Genomic DNA, 18,232 nt, shown 5'->3' on the forward strand with positions numbered 1-18,232 from the left:
GGTCTTTTGAGGTCTGGTAAACTCCTTCGGAAACATAATTTGGTTTGATAACACTAAAGGGTGTCCCACATCAAATTGCATCACGGGAAAAACGCTGTAGAAAATTACCCATTGAGTATTTTGCCTTGAGAATTAGGGTAGAAGTAGTTTGGTGTATATCGTTTACACTGTATTTTTATTGTTGTTTTGGGGAAAAGGGCGTTACCCGAAAAGCAACATCGCGAATTGATTTTGCACAAGCACCTGGAAAATCGTCAACGCTTTCATCGGGAAATCGGAAAACAACTCAGATTCGTGCAGTCAATGGTGAGTCGTGTGATTAAAAGTTAAAAGTTAAAGAAATGCGGCTAGAATGGATGTTCTATTAATCATCAGGATCACAATCGTGTTGTGAAAGTGTTCGGAATCCCCATGCTTCGGTCAGGGACGTAGCCAAAAGGTTGAATGTCTCCAAGTCCTTCATTCAGAGAGTCAAGGACCGAGAGGGGCTGCACACGTACAAAGTGCAGAGAGTTCCAAATCGAACGGCAATATATGGTGGGAAAGTCACGGTCCCAGAAAGTGTACACCCGGATGCTGACGAAGCCTCATTGTCTCATCTTGGATGATGAGACTTACGCCAAGCCGGACTTCCGAAAGCTTCCGGGGCTACTGTTCTTTACTGCCCAGCACAAGTTTGATGTTTCGGAGGAAGTAAGGAAGCAGAAACCTTCAAAGTTTGACAAGAAATACCTGATTTGGGCAAGCGATCTACAAAAGAAGTGCGCCGCTCGTGACTGTAAACGGGAAGATCTACCCGAGTATCTACAGTATCTGCAGTCTGCTTCCTCTGTTGAAGCAGCACGAGGGATCTATGATCTTCTGGTCGGACCTAGCTTAGTGCCACTATTCAAATTATGTCATGGAGTGATACGAAGCCAACGGGATCACTTTCGTATCCAAGGACATGAGCCACCCCAACGCATCGGAACTAAGGCTAATCGAAAAATACTGGGCTATACGGAACGTACGGTTATGGCATTGAAGTAGAATGAAATATATATGCCAAAAGCTTACTAATAGCACAGACAAACAGACGTACCACTCCATGTAAAATACTAAGAAAATTGTGGTTCTGACTAACTTGTGCGACACCTACTGGATATATTCCGTAAAAGATAAACTTTCAGCCTTTCTGCTGTTTTTGGCAGTACGGCGTGAGACAATTGTGTTATTTCGATCCACGAAAATAAATTTTGTGGTACGTCGGTTTGTCTGTGCTAATGGTCAAATTTATTGTCACAAAATCCGTCTATTTTTAGAGCGATTCGTTTCTAAAAAGGGCGTTTTCCTGACTTAATTTTTTGTGCGAGTAAATAATTATTTTATGGGAAGTTCTTACTGTCTGTAAACTATGCTATTATTTATTTGCATTATTCATAAAGAGTATTTTTGGTAATCTTATTCGCGTTCAGTTACCATTTTGAAAGATATTTACATCCTAATGAAGATAAAAGCATGTGGAGGAGAACGAAGCAGGTTATGTTAACTATAAGTTTTACCAATAAATAGGGAAACTGCTCTATTATTCATCTCATTAAGCCGATTTTCACGAAGAATGCACGGATTAAACAACAAATTTTCATGAAATCATTGAACAAATAAAATACGCTTACGTGCTCTTATAGAATCGTTCAGCATTGTATATTTAGTAAACTTAGCTAGATTTATCCTGAATTTTGTAAAACAAACCACTTTGCACAACGCTTCCATATCCATCTCAAAACTTAAATCACTGCTCAATTATTCAGCCCCCCCATATTCATCATGCCCCCATATTCATCACGCTGCAGTGCACTGTTAACCTTGAATGAATCACATTGTCATGAATGAACGTAGTCGCAGCCCGTCGTAGTAGGTTAACTAGATATCCGCTGTAGTTGTTTACGTGCAAATATGGTAACCTAGGTAACCACCGCAGTGCTGTCCATTTATGTCAATTATGTCGGAATAATTCAACATTTTTAGTATGATTTGTTCGTATTAACAGAAACCGATTTGGCAACTTTTGATTTTCTTCAAGGCAGTGAAAACAGATGAAAATACATACAGTTGAAATTTAGGAATTGTAGAAATTCATCTCATATATTTCTGCTAATTCAAGCTGGTTTTTTGGAAATTTGTGGTGAACATTTCAAAGGTTAAAGTATTCTTAGTGTAGTGAGTGATTTTGTTTAGTGATTAAAACAAAAAATGGTCCGCTAGTGATGAGAAAAACTTTGGTTGGCTGCTGAACGAGTCCCGTTGTAGCCGTACAGAACAATGCACGGATTTTGTTTTCTGAGGTAGGTGATTGAAATAAATGAGTTTCCGAGTGCAGATGCCTGACTATTATATCAAATTTAGAGCTTTTAAGTGTGTTTTTGAGGATTCTACTTTATGAGAAATCTAGAGTGAATTAAGAAGAATCCATTCCTTGGATTAGGAGATTGATGTAGTTAGAAAATATACGTTTTTTTCTGTTTTTCATTGTGTATGAGATGAGTATATAGGCTAAAATGAATAATGGAGTAGTTCCTAGAGTGGCCATATTTTATATGGCCGTTTTTGAAACTATCAATCTTAATGAGCGCCGGGCTGAAAAAGTTTCGCTTTCGACCTCTATAAAAAGCCACAAAAATTTGAAGTTGATCGGAGCTTATTTAATAGACCCACAAAGCGCTCATATTATAGAAATCGATTTACATGAAAATTGTACGTTTTTTTTCATTTCTTTAACATATATCTCTCGCTAAACGTATTTGAATATACTTATATTTTTATAAAATAATAATTTTATTATTCTTATTAAGGTTTAAAATGATCTATAACTTTTGATGTTGGGTAAAAAGTGCGGATTTTGAATGAGATGGATACTTTTTCGGTATGAATCAACAACATGCAATATAAACTGAAGTTCGTCTCCATTATGTATTAAAACACGGGTATAATCTTTCATAATTCGAGTAATTTTTTGACAGAAGTTTGCTCATTATTTTTCTCTTTGGCTGGGTTACGGTCTAAGAATTCAATATTGAGTTCAAAACTCGGAAAGAAAGAATCGGTTTTATATGAAACGAGATGGGATCACATACTAGTAACTGTTCAGGATTTGAATGCTTGTGATACTACAAGTGATTCTTCATCATTTCAGTTACAGCGTCTGAAACTACTTTATTAATCTCGGCACATGCGAAAGAATCATGTAGAAAATTCATAAATCGATTAGACATTGAATAGGCTTCGAACATCGGATATGTACCTGAATGTAAAGTTTGACTTTAAAAACAGAAATGTATCGAATGCAATTTAATTCTTCTGTGATCAATGATCATAACAAATTTATTTTCAGGCAATAAACGTTTGTTGCCATGAATCTTGCGTGGGATGAGTGAAAAAGGGTCGCATTACAACCAGGAAATATGAATGCCAACTCCAAGAGCTCTTTAAGGGAGCTGCGTGGCCGCAAGGTCACAGAGTCCGATTTGCCAAGCGGATGGTCGTAGGTTCGAATCCTAGTAGAATCTGGGCATTCGTTGTCACAAAGAACTTAAGGTTGGGTTTATTTTATTATAATACCTTGGAGTACTTTCTCTGAACAAAATAAGTACCTCACATAATAAACTGACCAGAAGGTCGCCCAACGAAACTTCTCCAAGGAATTAAAATTGGTGATATTTGGCAGAAGGAACGAGGCTTAGTATAGTATAGCGAGTCAGTGTGTAAAAGGAAGGGTAAAATCTTTACACACAAGCAGGGATAAAATGATAATAAGCATGCCACATCTTAATAGCAGTATTGCTAACAACAGAAGTGCAGGATACAGCAGACACCCGGGCATATCTCACAATAGGTCAACTGTTCTGGTCGCAGTGCCCTGTATGGAAAAAAGGAGCTCTTCATAATCGCCACGAACTTGATTGCCTTTGAGCCAGTTTAAGCGAACTATTGGATCATTGATTGGCTATGAATGAATTGGTTTCGTTTGATGCTTTTGTAAACGGTTGAAGACAAGTGTTGTGCCATATATTATATTATTGCATGAAAGTTCATAGATATGAAAAAGACGAGTAGGATTGGTTAGCTTTCGACCGAACAAATCACTTGAAAGAAAACAGCAACACAAACTTGTCCGAAATACTCCAATCCACTAGCGTATTATGAACCTCTTTGGCGATATTTTTGCCGGAGCTTGAATCAATTTTAAGCGCGCCCAAGAACTTTGCTGTTCCATTGTGACTCACAAAAATTGCAATTCGATCAACATAAGGTATAGAATGGCGGCTTCAAACCCTCTAACGTACATAAGAGGTCATTCATTTATCACATAACGTACTCAGAGAAGGGTGGTATTAAACGAAGCGTTCGACTGTCGGGGCCCCAATACAAAATTGCGTTTTTTAGAGGTGGGAGGAACTCAAAATTGTCAAAACTTCCCGTTACGTAATATGTGAATGTCCCTAATGATATACTTTTATAATTAAAGAGTATTTCGACACAAAATATAGAACTATTTTGAGAAATAAAGGCAAAAAACTGCAAAAAGTTGTATAAAACCAGCATTTTTTTATAAGAATCAATTTTTTCAAATATAAGCGTTTTGTGGGTCCATTTACTGACCTTGGATCAACTTCAAATTTTTATGGCTTATTATTGGAGTAAAAAGGGATCTTTTCCCACCCGGCGCTCATCGAAATCGCATGATGTTGCAAAAAAGGCCACTCTAGTAGTTCCCCTATATGAGTTTTTGAATTTCAAACTCGAACAAAACGCATGTAGCGGCTAATGTGTCTATCGGAACAAATACGATTGTGGAGTATGAAATCCATTTTTACAGGTTAAAGGTCAATATAACTATGGTTTTCAAGTCATTTTCTTTGATAACCGCTTTCAGTATTAGAGGTAAATTCGACTTACCTCAACCGTCCGCAGCATTTCCGAGATCTTATTATGGCCGCGAATCCTTTCCGGTACTTTTTGTTGAAAAAAGCGTACAGTATTGGATTGATGCATGAGTTCGATGCCCCAAGCCATTGGGCAATCGGTGTCGCAATTTGTATCATTTCTTCCTCGTTGCTTTCTAGGGCACCACCGAGTTTAATTCGTGCGAAGATTACATACAGCGGCAGCCAAGATAGTACAAATAGTATAACAACTACAACAAGCATTTTAACAACTTTGATCTTGGATTTTTGCTGCATTCGATCCATCTGAGCGTCCTTTGAGTCACCTGGGATGGATCGCCGCCAAACCTGTTGATGAGATTAAATGTAGATCTATTAGGACTTGCGTTGCATTATTTTAGGTAGACTTCGTTACCTTAATCCAGATCAATATATAACAAATGGTGATTAGTGTCATGGGCAGTAGATAGCAGGCTACCAGATTCGCAAGTAGAAAGTAGAGGGCACCGTCCGTGCCCGGTGGCCAAACCTCAACGCATAGTTTGACATCGGGTGCCTCGGGAATGATGGGCAACAGCTCGAAGAACAACGCCCACGGTATGGTAGACCCTAGCGCTATGATCCATATGCACACAATCATGAAACGAGCGCGCCGTTTCGTGATCTGCAGTTTCAGTGGCCACCAGATGGCGAGGAACCTGCGGGAGCATGGATAGTGAATTACGGTGATTAGATTTGGTAATAAAACATGATTGAAATATAATACAAGAAAAAGCGTAATTTTCAGCAGACCAAAGTCTGAATAATCTGTAAGTCAAAATTTGTAGGTTTGGTAGTTTGAAGTTTCCTCATTTCAGTAGTGTAATGCGAACAAAGACAAACATGTATTTTATCAATATACTATAACAAGCCTAAAAGTCCGAAGAAGAGCGTGTTTAAATATGTAAATTCGCCATGTTCGTCAGCAGAAGTCCATCATTTGAGGTTGGTGCTGTCGATGCTTAGCCGTTTTTATTTTACAGTTGATGACCTTTTCGACAGACTAAAAAGTTGTCTTCCGCAACATATTTCAACTTTCACAGCTCAGTGCGATACCATTTGACATTTCCTAGTTTGCAGTATGATTTTCGGATGATGGAAACATTCCTGAATTGCTCATAATGATGAATATGATGGCACACGAAACCACATCATCATGAGTACTTTTCCCGTGTTGATTGATGCATGGACTAAGATGCTTACCTAGCTTAATAGACACTTCCAAAAAAAAATCTGGTTAGGTTAAAATTTAACTACCTACGCAAACCAAGATTTATTTTTCAATCATTTTCCTATTTCAATTTGTTTCCTCAAAATGCAGGTTGAATTCATGATACTGTACCAAAATACATGTACCTGATGCATTTTTTCAGTGTGTATATTGTATACTATATGTGTATATATATGGTATGGTATAGGTGCAGGAGTTTATTATGCTACACAGAGTTGCAACCGGAATGGAATATGAACGAGATACCGAATAATGGCAATGGAAAAAAATGTTACTAATGACTGCAGAATATGGCAATTTATTACCAGAAGCTTCACTCAGTTCAAAATAACCATGTTTAGACCGACCCGTTCCAGATTCAATTGAGATTTTGTGATTTTGTCGTCCGATCCGTCTCGTGGTCGCAGTCGGATTTTCCATAACGGCATGCAACTGAACCACTGAACCGATTGTTATGAAATTTTGCACATGTGAATAATACACTTCAAACTAGCTATACCTAGCTTTTCATCAATTTTTACCCACGGACAAAAAAGTTACACACGGATAAAAATGGTGCATTTTTTTCGAGTACAGGCCTTAGTGGTATATCCGGAAATAGGATGACGCTTACAAATCGGAAATCGGTATCCGACGACATTTTGAAATTCACGATGACGACTTCCGGTTTCTGAAAATTTGCGAAAATGAATTATTTACGGCAAATTCATATTTTCGGAATCAAGATAACGTTCAAAGAATAAATTTCAATGTTCGATTCTATTTTTAATTACAAAATGATGATCTGATGATGATGATTTATATTCACGAAGCTGACATGACGCCAAAAACAGAAATTTGATATCTTACTCCATTTTACAATTCACAAACTTGTAATAGATATCTGATGCTATTTTGAAATCCAAGATGACGTCTACCGGTGTCTAAATAGCCGCTAAAAGCTAATACTTTTTTAAGAAATGGTATTCTGCATACAAAATTATTCACCGTTGTTTCTGTTGATGACTATTAGGCTATAGAGAATATCTAAAGTGAGTAATTTTGATGTTTGCTCACTTTTAATTGCCACCAATGATGGACTCATTCCATGACATTTTTTTTGCATTATTTAATAACGGAGAGTCCAATTCAACGATCCGGATGAAAAATACGTTTGAAAAAGTTGTTGAAGCTGAACCACAGAGAACAGACGTTCATCTTATTTTCAAAGTATATCTAAAAACTTTAAACCGTCAGTGGTAATGCTACATGACGCTCGCGTCAACGATAATCCAAGATTTCGATAAAATATCGATATGGCAATATTTATGCAGTGCAACTGGGGTACCACAAGGCAGATGTCGTTAGTGTATTAACGTATATTGATTTGAATTGTTTTAAACACGGTTTTCAAAATTTAATATGAACATGAATGTCTGTTCTTTGCGGTTGAACTATTACCGCAAAAATGTGATCAAGACTGTCGATCGAATAAAATAAGGCGACATCCATAAACTACGTAACGTTAATCGGAGTATCCATGAGCGTTGCGTGATGTTACATAGGGGAGGGGGCAGAGTAAGATCAGTGTAACGTAACAAAAAATATCTGAAAAGGCTATAATTTTACTCCAAAAACGAGCAAATTTTCTACTGCGTAGGTGGTGGCGTTACATTTTGTTACATATGGGGGGTGGGTGTCTTAATTCTTGAGCCGAAGAAACAGATTCCACGCCTGACCATTATGAATCTATGTTATTAAACAAAAAACACAGACCAGAGTGTAAGTTCATGCATTTTTGCTAGTTGTTAGTAGAGTAATGGGGGTATTTTGGCCAGCTTTAGGAAGTGATTGCACGATTTATTTAAAAAAACACGAATTTTTTAACATAACTATCATACCATTGTTAAGAGCTAAGTGTCTATTTCGTCATACATCATTCAACAATGCAATTTATTGAAAAATATCCAAGAAATATCAAAATTTATACGAACTACTAAAAACATATTTTGGACTACCAAGTTTATATTTTGGCCCACCTCTATATTTAGAGCCGTGTGTGGAAATATATATTAATTATTTATTATATTAATTATATTTTAGATCATCATAGATCATTTTAGAGCAGAAATAATGGATTTGAGAAGGACATCTTTCTGCCGTGATATTTTCGCAATTTTGGGCATTTGAAAATTTAAAAAATCGGGCTTCTAGCGGTTTAACAGGTATTCTCAGCCAATTTCATATCGTTAAATGTAATAAATTAGGAAATATTTACCGGTAAATTGCTACAAGCAGCTTCTTCGTTAAGCACACATCGGCCGAATGGTAGACAAAAAATTGTCAAGACTTACCATGGCCAAAATATGTTCGATCTAGTCAGAAAGAGAGAGTTAAAGTATACAAAATGATTGTATGGTATTTCATTCATGTAACTACAACAATGAATTGTTTTTGAAGCGTACCTATTTGTTACAATAGCTTTCGAAAGATGACACAAATATTACCACTTCCACTAGACTTTGGGTTGACTCAGGCGTGGTTTTGAATATGTGTAAACTAATTCCAAACTAATGCTACCAAGAGACAGTGTTTTGCCGTATGATGCATCCAAGTTTTCTAATATTCATTAAATTTATCAGATAAAATGCGTAATATGCTCCCGGGGGGGCAAAAATATGGAGGTGAGCCAACCGTTACCCTACGTGAAATATTTGTAATTTAAATTATAGTAACCTTTGAAAAAGGCCTAAACCAAAAGTGGAAACGTAAGAATATACGGTGCATGATGAGTAGAACATGGTGTAACGGTTTGACCAAAAACTAGGTGCGGGGTGAGGAAGCGTTTTTTCACTTTGGAGGGTTGGAGACGAAGCATCACTATGCAACAGCGAATAACTTTTTCGTGTTTGTTGATATATCCTCACTAACTAGACAATTAAAGACCGCAAATTCAGGTGTATTAAGTTGGAAATTGTTTCCTAAATTAATGAATATTGGTAGCAAGGTATGTAGCATTGCCATATTTATAATTTAAATGCATGAAATGATATATTATGAGTTGCGATAATTTTTATGCCCTAGTTGTTTATAAACAAACCTACTCGCTGGCAATTTTTTTTTCCAATATGGCCGATTCTGATTTTGACATATCGTTACACCATGTCTTTATACATCATGATACGGTGCTCCCACAGACCGTTATTGTAAAAAAAATGCACCAAAAAATCTGAGTGGACCATTTGATTGATTATGACGTCCAGAATATCTGGTCTAAATTTCAAAATCATCGTAGGTACATCTTTGAGTAATGCCCTTTTGAAGGTCGTAAAGTACAAAAAGTGATATGAAAACGACGGAATATTCATTGTGAAGCACGTTTTTCAACCACCATTTTATGTAATAACTTCCAAAATAGTTTCTACACATTCCAAGGGTTATATTTCAAGACATTAACAATTGGGTCCTAAAGGTCTAAACGGTATTCTGATTTTTATATATCAGCTGAAAGAGTGCATTCTTCTGAGCAAAACGTGATTTTCGAAAAATGTTTATCGTTTTCCTACGATTTTTAAATGAAGAATAAAAAACTGCTCAAAATGCCTTAAATGACAGTTCTTTCGTATACCGTACATGGACGAAACGTCAATCAAGACCTTTCGAGCAGTTTTTTTATTCTTCATTTCAATGACATATAAAAACTGGTATAGGTTTGAACCCAATTGGTGGAAAGATTTATTTGAAAATCCCACAGTGCAGAGTGGTCTATACTCGAAAAATGGTGATTGTTCTAGATTTGACTGTGAAAAATTGATTTTATGTACCTACTCAATGTCTTCGGCAAAATTGTTTCATAGATCAATGCCTTACTTCTAGCGTTGGATGAAAACATATTTTTTCTAGTTTGCAATATACCTGATTGCTTCCCTTAGTAAAGTTGTGGAAAATTTAAAAAAAACAATTGCTGAATACTGCGATGTCCTATCTGTACGTTGGACATGACAAAATAGAGTTTTTTGTGAAACACCCCTTCTCAAAATAAATTTTTTGCCTATAATTTTGTCTGTAATGGCCAAAACAATGCAAAATGTTCTAAGATTTTATTCATTCAACTAAGCTTCCCTCAAGACTTTGTAAAATTTATTGTTCTGACAATCATAGAAAAAGTTATAGACAAAATACTGTTTTTAAAGGAGGTGTTCTATTTTGTAGTGTCCAACGAACAGATAGGACATTGCAGCATTCAGCAATTGTTTTTCTTTTTAAATTTTCCACAACTTTGCTGAAGGAAGTTATCTGGTATATTGAAAATTAGAAAAAATTTTTTTTTTTATCCTACTGTGGATTGATCGAAAAACTAAAAACGCCAATAGTAAGGCCTTGTTCTATGAAACACTTTTGCTGAAGACTTTGAGAACATAAAATCAATTTTTCATAGTCAAATCTAGAACGATCACGATTTTTCGAGTTTAGACCACTGTGCAGTGTGGAATTTTTAAACAAATCTTGCCACCAATTGTTAATGTCTTGAAAAATAACCCTTGGAGTGTTTAGAAAATATTTTGGAAGTTATTTCATAAAATGGTGGTTGAAAAACGTGCTTTACAATAAGTATTTCGTCGTTTTTTATCACTTTTTTGTACTTTACGACCTTCAAAAGGGCATTACTTAAAAATGTACCGTACGATGATTTTGAAATTGTGACCAGATATTCTGGACGTTATAACGAGTTGAATGGTGTACTCAGATTCTTTGGCGCATTTATTTTTATAATAACGGTCTGTGGGAGCACCGTGAATAAACACAATCTGGAGTACTTTGTGGTATGGTCGTATGTCAAAACGTAAACAACACGAGTATGTGTGTGTGTATGTGTGTGCCTGTGTGTGTGTCTGTGAGTGTGTGTTTGTGTGTGTGTGTTTGTGTGTGTGTGTGTGTGTGTGTGTGTGTGTGTGTGTGTGTGTGTGTGTGTGTGGGTGTGTGTGTATGTATCTGCAACTCTTCATTCTCAGTCACTTTTCTCTGATATTACTGCACCGATTTTCATGAAATCAATTGCAAATGAAAGGTCTAGTTATCCCATAGGTTGCTATTTAATTTTATTCTTATCGGATTTTTAGGATGTCATGTATCAAACTGTGAAAATCACGAAACATGATTATCTCAGAAACTGCACAACCGATTTGAACAAAATTGGTTTTAAAAATACAATCTAAGCTATCATTGAAAACATGGTTCGATAACTTCACAACTCTTTTGCATCAACAAATAGATTTTCGGAACTCAACTAATATGGCTGTATGCGTTAGGTGTTTCAAACAAATTTTAAATGATCAAAATCATTGCGGTGTGTCACCTGGCGTTATTTATCATCGGTAAATCTCAATGATCATTGTTCGACAGACACAAATATGAAATGTAATAAGTTTTCTGTTTGCAGGATGGCCGACGATCGCGAAATGTCTCGTTTTCTGTATCGTCTAACGCAGGAAATTGTCACATCGAGGGATTTTTCCGACACAAACATAAATTCTATTTGTGAAAAGTACTATCGAAACTCCACTTACCGGGACAAAGCTCGGCTTGCACGAACCATTGCGGATCTTAAGGATAGACTACAAGTCGAAAATATGGGTTTCATATCGGATTCATCACTTCTGCAATTACCGGTTCTGAGTGATCATTGCTGCTGCACCAGCACCAAATCACTGGTCAAAAACATTCGAGAACAATGTGACAAGGGTATAAGTGCTCAGTCATTTTCAAAGCTTCCAGGAATGAAAATTAACAAGTATTCACAGTGTCAGGAATCAATTCCTTGTACTAATGAACTGCAGCAACATCGGAAACCTTTAATAGAAGCAAATACAAATATCGCAGCAAAGAGTTGTTCCTCAGAATTGACCATAGATTCCATCAGTACAATAACGACTTATAATTTTCCATCGTCGATGTACACGTCACCCCAGTCGATTAATTTGGAATCTCTCGCCAAACTAGACTTCGCAATTGAGCAGATATCTAGCACATCGGAAGCTGAAGAAAGGTATAACGGGGAACCAATGGAGGGATGCTTTGGCAAAGGAACCAAAAAGTCCACCGACAGTTCGGCAGATATGGCAATGCGAATGGCCGCCTCTGATAGATTGCTTCAAAGCGGTCACAAGTGTCCGTTGCATCATTGTGAGCGGTTTGACCGTCTTGCATCTAGCAGTGCTGGATTACCCGGAGGCTGTGGAGGAGGTTGTGCCAGTGATTTTCCGGTACCGAAGCTGGATTCGGAAGAGTCACAGCAAGCTACGTGCTGTGGGCGGACAGTGAAGAAGAAAAAAAAGTCAGGCCCAAAAAAGAAGCAAACTTCGAAAACGAAACAGAGCAATCGTAATCAAAAGTAGGAAAACTGATGCAATTTTTTATTCTTAAATTCCTAATATATTCAAAAGATTTCTGATACCCATTTATAATACATCAAAAAAATGTTGTATTGGTCTTTGGTAATGATGTGGATGATAAATTCAATTAAGCATCCTCATTTATTGCTCAGGGAATCGGTTTCTCCACTGAGTGAGAGCAACAGGGACGCGCTTTTTCCCTCATGAATGGAATCTAAAATGATAGACATTGCACTCTTGTTTACAATAGACTGAATTGTTCAAGCATTCTATTTTTTGTAAATTCCCTTAAAAGTCATGGCATAAGGACGATGAGGTCATTAGCAATCGTGCTGTGGAGCATCGGTGTGCTATATATTTCAATTTTTGTTTTATGCTTAGCACTCCTGGTATGAATGAATCGAAAATTCTGAACCTTCATCCTACTGCCATATGAACAAGCATTTCCCTCTCGAACCATGAATCGATTTGAAGTGCCATCAAACCATTGAATTGTGTCCCAGTGATGACCGGCATGCAGCTGGTGGTGTGAAAATCTAACCCTCTGCTGGTTCACCTATCGGAATCCAGTGGAAAGGCGGTAGATAGTGAAGCTTACCGATAGATGGCAGCTCGACGATGCATACTGAAGTTGGCTACCAGTGTAATGCATACCTATGCAACCAACGTCATTTTCATGACACGACGAAGCTGTTGCTGTTTGAAGATAAGTAGGAATGGTGAACACAAAAACATAGTCGACACTCAGCCAGAGTAGAAGTTCAATGGATCCATACTAACTTAACCTATTCTATCGTATTCAAAAGTTTCAACAATGTTGCTATAAAATATGGTTATATATGTAAAACTTGCACTTTACTCACACATCGACGACTTGTTGGCTGTCGTTGGTGCAACATAAGCGAGGATGTGGACTCTTAGAATAATTGAAAAAACTATAATCCTTACGTACTAGCAGAAGGCACCACCAGCAGCTGAACGACTTGGGCACATTCTTGAAGATCCAAACAGAATTGCATAGCGTTAGATGGCACTTTTTATTGTTACACCCAACTTCGCGAAGAGCCACGTGCGTCTGCAAACTGGAAACTATTCATGTGAGTGGATTTAGTTTTTTTTTCGTTCGACATGTTTTCAACGTATGGAACAATAGAGCTTGTATAGCGAATAATGTGTTTTAATTTGAAAAAATAAATATAAAGGCACATAAATTTCGGTAGTTACTTTTCACTCACGCCGTTCTGAACTTATTTAAACTTCGAATGCAGTTGTCGTATGTTTGATTCTCGCCTTGTGGGAGACTGTCAATGTCAGTATGGGTCGTAGCGCTGGTTCCGCGAAGTCTGGATTCAATGAACAAAACAATCAAGTTTCAACAGCGGAATGTTTAGCACCCAGGATTTGGCTTATTGTCTCACTTGAAAATGATTTTGCCTCAGAAAGACGCCTTTGTTACCCAAAAGGCTAGGGCTGGTACACACTTAAAAATTTTAGCCGAATCTCGGTAATTTTTTGCCGAGAACGGCATCACTGAGTGCTCGGTAATGATCTTGGTAAAAGAATAATTACCGAGACACTCGGTTTGAAACGAAAATGACAGCTGTTGCATTTTTTCGTAAATCTCGGTTTTACCTAACTGAAGTTTCGGCATGAAATATCCGAAATCTCGGTATTTAATGTAAACATTCAGATGAGATCTAACCGAAATTCAGCATAGTTTGATAGATCTTGGTAGTCGCAAACTGATTATTCGGTATCATAGCAACCGTAATCTCGGCGAAATGTAAAAAGTACCGTATAAAACCAGCCGAGATTTCAGAAATATTTTGAAGTAGAATACTTCTCTCAGGAAGTTCGGCTACATTGGGATGTGAAATGAAAATCTAAAACCGAAAAAAGTGAAAAATATGTCCAATTTCAAATGCTAACAAATCGGTTAGTATTCGATGGATATCCTTCGTTCTTGCAGCAATGGTTTGGAAAATCTTCTAAGATTCTTCCCAAAAGAAGATAATTGTAATTTTATTATTCACACTATTGTACTATTGAAAATGGTCAAGCCTTGTCAAAACGAAAAATTCGACCTCTGATTGGTCGTTATATGATTGCTTCCCAAGCACGGTTGACAGAATCATATACCTTGCAATTGAAAACATGCTATTTGGCCTATATAAGAGCCTGTTTCAGCCGGAGCCGCTCATAATAGTTCTAGACAGCGACAACAGCAGGCGTCCTTCCTTAGCAGCAGCACTAGCCCTGTGGTTGGTCACCACGTCTCAGGAGCAGCGCGGTTTTTCTCAGCGTGTGTCGCCAAACAGCCATTATTCCCCCCGTGTTGGGGCAGCATGAAGATTGCCATCAGGAAATCCAATTTTGGAAATCAAAATGCCTTTTTCAAGGTAAATAAACAAGTCATTGAAAGTTAATAATTTTTGTCAACGCAAGCAAGCATTCTGTGTTGCATCCTAGCAATTTAAATCTGTCGCACCCGTCTAATTTACTGAATGTTAAATAGCTTCCACAGTGCATGTTGTCCGTGTATCTTAATTCCCCCGATGTTAGGGCAGCTCAAAAGTTGTAATCAGTAACCGATTTTGCACCGCAAAATGCCTTTTTAAAGGCAAATAAACAAGTAATTGAAGGTTAATAATTTTCTGGCATCAAGACAAGCAGTCATTCTGTGCGGGATGCCATCAAATTCTGTTGTCTAATTTTCACTTTATTTAGTAAACCCCCCACTGTTGGGGCAGCGCAAAGGCTGTGATCAGCATAACCGATTGTGAATAACAAACTTCTTTGTTAGAACGCATTCACAAAAGCAGTTAGTTAGATTAGTTAGATTCAATCAATCAGCATGAACAGAATTTTGTCGTCTCCCAGCTGCCAATTGCAAAATGATGCAACACGCAACAGCGAGCAAACGAAATCGCTTGATGTTACAAGCCGCAATACGGTAAGGGGTTAAATCATTGCGTGTGTGAGAACACCATCGGTGTTTATTCGCTAGATACAAAAATCAAATGCGAATTGTGGAATAATTCGTCTAAAGAACATTAGAAAATGGTACAACTGAACAGAAAGGCGTGGCCTATTTCGTAGCACCCTTCGGCTATAAAAGAGTTTTTCTGGGAAAACTAGCTACATTCATCAGTCGGATGGTGAGCTGGACACCGTCCACAACGTTGACAGCAGTAGCAGCAGATATCAGCACTCAGCAGTAACAGAAGATAGCAGCGGGTTGCGCCTGTGACTGCCTTCAAATCAAACAACCCAAGTAACAAAACGGGTTTTATCAAAGTTTTATAGCGCTGTCCTGGCTTTCTTGAGGGCTATAAAACTTTGATAAAACCAATATTGTTACTAGGGAAATCACTTGCCCTGTGGTTGGTCACCACGTCTCAGGCCTCTGCCGGGCTGAACGCCAACGCGATCGGGCGAGATTTTCGCCGTACATCAGCCGGCACTTCCTCTAATGGAAAAGTTGGATCATTTTGTTCAGAAGAATATTAGAAGAATTATAATATTACTCAGATGCGATTGCATTATATCCGATATGGAATTGAACAATTGTTCTTTTGAGGACAAATAGAACACTTAATTTGAAGAGTTAATAGCTTTGGGTACCAGTAGCAGTATGGTAACAGCCTCAGCGGTAGGTGCAGCCGGTACTTCCCTAAGGCTGATGTTATAAGGAAGTAAATGGAAGCGGCACGGCGAAACAGTTCGGGTGTGCTTAGACGCGCGTCATTTTTCGTTGTTGATATTATTCCCCACATGAAACGACGCGCTTTCGTACAATAGTGGCGGTATTAGCAGTAGATGCATTTGCCAACACTTACTCCAGTAAAGCCGTGTCTAATTTTCAATGTGAAAACAGCTTTCTATTGTGTTGGCCGTGCGCATTAGGCCTCTGCCAGGCTAAACGCGAAGAGCGGCGTGAATCGATTCGCCCGGCCGTAGGTTAATGTACAGCCGTAAGTAGAGCTGTGTAAAAGTATTCTACTTCAACCTTGCGGTCGTGGCTTTGCACACAACCCTCCTGTGATTTTTTGCTCATAAATGATTGTTGGGATAAACGAAGAGCAGATTTCATTGTTTTACGCATTCCCGCATAATCAATAACCATAAAACGTGCCTAACAACTAGTTCGGGTTATAGTCCCAACTGTACGGGGTAGCGTTAAACCATATGGATTATCATCCGTTTATGGTTATTGATTCTGCGGGCTGTTTATTCCAATGTTACTTCAACAAAGTTGAAAAAAAAAACAAAACTTAGACTATTTATATGAGCACTTATTGAACTAATTAAGATTAATCCTTATACTAATAACAATGAAATTTAATCGAAAACAAAACAAGGAAAATTTAATGTTAAAACGATTATCAATTCAATTGACTGAGAAACTTATTGCCAGTTGTACTCAGAGAACCGATTTTGAAGCAGTATGCGTAGAAGAACGAATAGAAAAGCTTATCAGATGGGCGACATTTTACGTTGCATACAACAAATGTTTGCAGCAACAGAACGAAAGCGTTTAGAAGATCCGACCCCACAGGTACTACGATGTCTCTCCACACAATATTGCAATCACCAACGTCAAATGACGCTGCCAATACAACGATGATTAGAAAATCGGGCTGTGGTAGTTCCATTCCCTGCTGTAAAAAAGAAGAAATGTATACTAAATTTATCGGCATTGCACTCTTTTTTCACCACACGTATTTTTTGCACTATTCTTCGCGGCGCGTTCAATATTTTCAAAGCAATGAAAATGGCGGGTGACAGCTACAAAACCGGGTCTCGGAACAGAACGAACAGAAAAACCAAATTTCGGTATGTCACATAACCGATCTCGCAAAAAATCTCTTTACGTTGGCACTCGGTAAACTCTTTTGCTGAAATTTCGATAAAATAAGCAAACCACTGAAATTTCGGTATACAGTGATGCTGAATCATGGTTTTTATTATTTTTTTGCTGAATTCTCGGTAAAATTAGGTTGAACCGTGGTGGCTCAGTAATATGCATTACCGAGGTCGAGAATCATTTTTAAGTGTGTATATCAAATTCAATTTTTAGAATCTGAGAATAAGGTAAAAAATCCATACAAATCGTACACACATAAGAAAATTCGCCGAATCTCGGCATTATGGGTGCCGAGAATCGGGGAGTCAAGTGCCGAGAATTTCGGGAAACCAGTATTTGACAGATGTCATTTTATGCCGAGAATCTTGGTACGCATTTGACTGCGTTCTCGGCAAATCTAACCGAGAGGTGGCAAACTAGTCTAACGACCTTTCGGCTGAATAAGCTGGAAGCTTCGACATAGTAAAGAGGCGATTTTTTAGCGGAATCCATTCGCAGAGAATAATTTCACTGAGAATTAAAAAGTTTTCTTTCAAAAGATACATGATAAGCTCGATGAAATTTATTTGTTTTGAGTATTGAATGTTCAGGGGATATTCAAGAGTCACACGTTCTCCTCTTGTTGTTTCTGTTGAACAGCGTCCATTTTACTTTGAAATGCTTTTTCCCCTTAGTGCTTATTTGCACCTGAGGCGTTGCACGATTTTTACAACTACACTACTGCCACTTCACACGAATCTGTATTACACTTTTTTCGACTCGTAAACATCTGTGGTACAAATTTTAGCAAAATTATTAACTG

The 18,232-nt window shown here is 37.7% G+C and overlaps 2 protein-coding genes across 9 annotated transcripts in view; one reads left to right on the forward strand and one right to left on the reverse strand.

The window, feature by feature from the left end:
* The window catches only part of LOC129732327 (neuropeptide SIFamide receptor-like), a 321,404-nt gene that overhangs the window by 27,320 nt on the left and 275,852 nt on the right, over positions 1-18,232 (reverse strand). For 2 of the 7 annotated variants that reach the window (XM_055693132.1, XM_055693133.1), the window contains 2 exons: positions 5,338-5,620; positions 4,936-5,270 (listed from right to left, as the gene is read on the reverse strand). In XM_055693132.1, coding sequence (XP_055549107.1) covers positions 4,936-5,270; positions 5,338-5,620 — 618 coding nt within the window. Of the gene's footprint in view, positions 1-4,935; positions 5,271-5,337; positions 5,621-13,511; positions 13,653-13,787; positions 14,005-18,232 lie in introns of those variants that run through there. The other 5 variants (XM_055693134.1, XM_055693135.1, XM_055693136.1 and 2 more) reach the window with 5 other exon arrangements.
* LOC129732329 (uncharacterized) lies at positions 11,384-12,624 on the forward strand. 2 transcript variants are annotated; one of them, XM_055693139.1, is made up of 2 exons: positions 11,384-11,546; positions 11,612-12,624. In XM_055693139.1, the coding sequence occupies exons 1-2, from the start codon at positions 11,464-11,466 to the stop codon at positions 12,564-12,566; spliced, it is 1,038 nt and encodes a 345-aa protein (XP_055549114.1). In that variant the 5' UTR covers positions 11,384-11,463; the 3' UTR covers positions 12,567-12,624. The 2 variants fall into 2 exon arrangements, with proteins under 2 accessions (XP_055549114.1, XP_055549115.1); XM_055693140.1 differs by having other exon boundaries at positions 11,411-11,546; positions 11,598-12,624.

The sequence above is a fragment of the Wyeomyia smithii genome, chromosome 3 (genome assembly GCF_029784165.1).
Source record: "Wyeomyia smithii strain HCP4-BCI-WySm-NY-G18 chromosome 3, ASM2978416v1, whole genome shotgun sequence".
Classification (NCBI taxonomy): Eukaryota; Metazoa; Arthropoda; class Insecta; order Diptera; family Culicidae; genus Wyeomyia; species Wyeomyia smithii.

Coding starts and splice junctions, on each gene's coding strand:
- LOC129732329 (XM_055693139.1), top strand. CDS start 11,464: ATGGCTGTATGCGTTAGGTGTTTCAAACAAATTTTAAATGATCAAAAT. Junction 11,547..11,611: donor CCTGGCGTTATTTATCATCG/GTAAATCTCAAT, acceptor TTCTGTTTGCAG/GATGGCCGACGATCGCGAAA.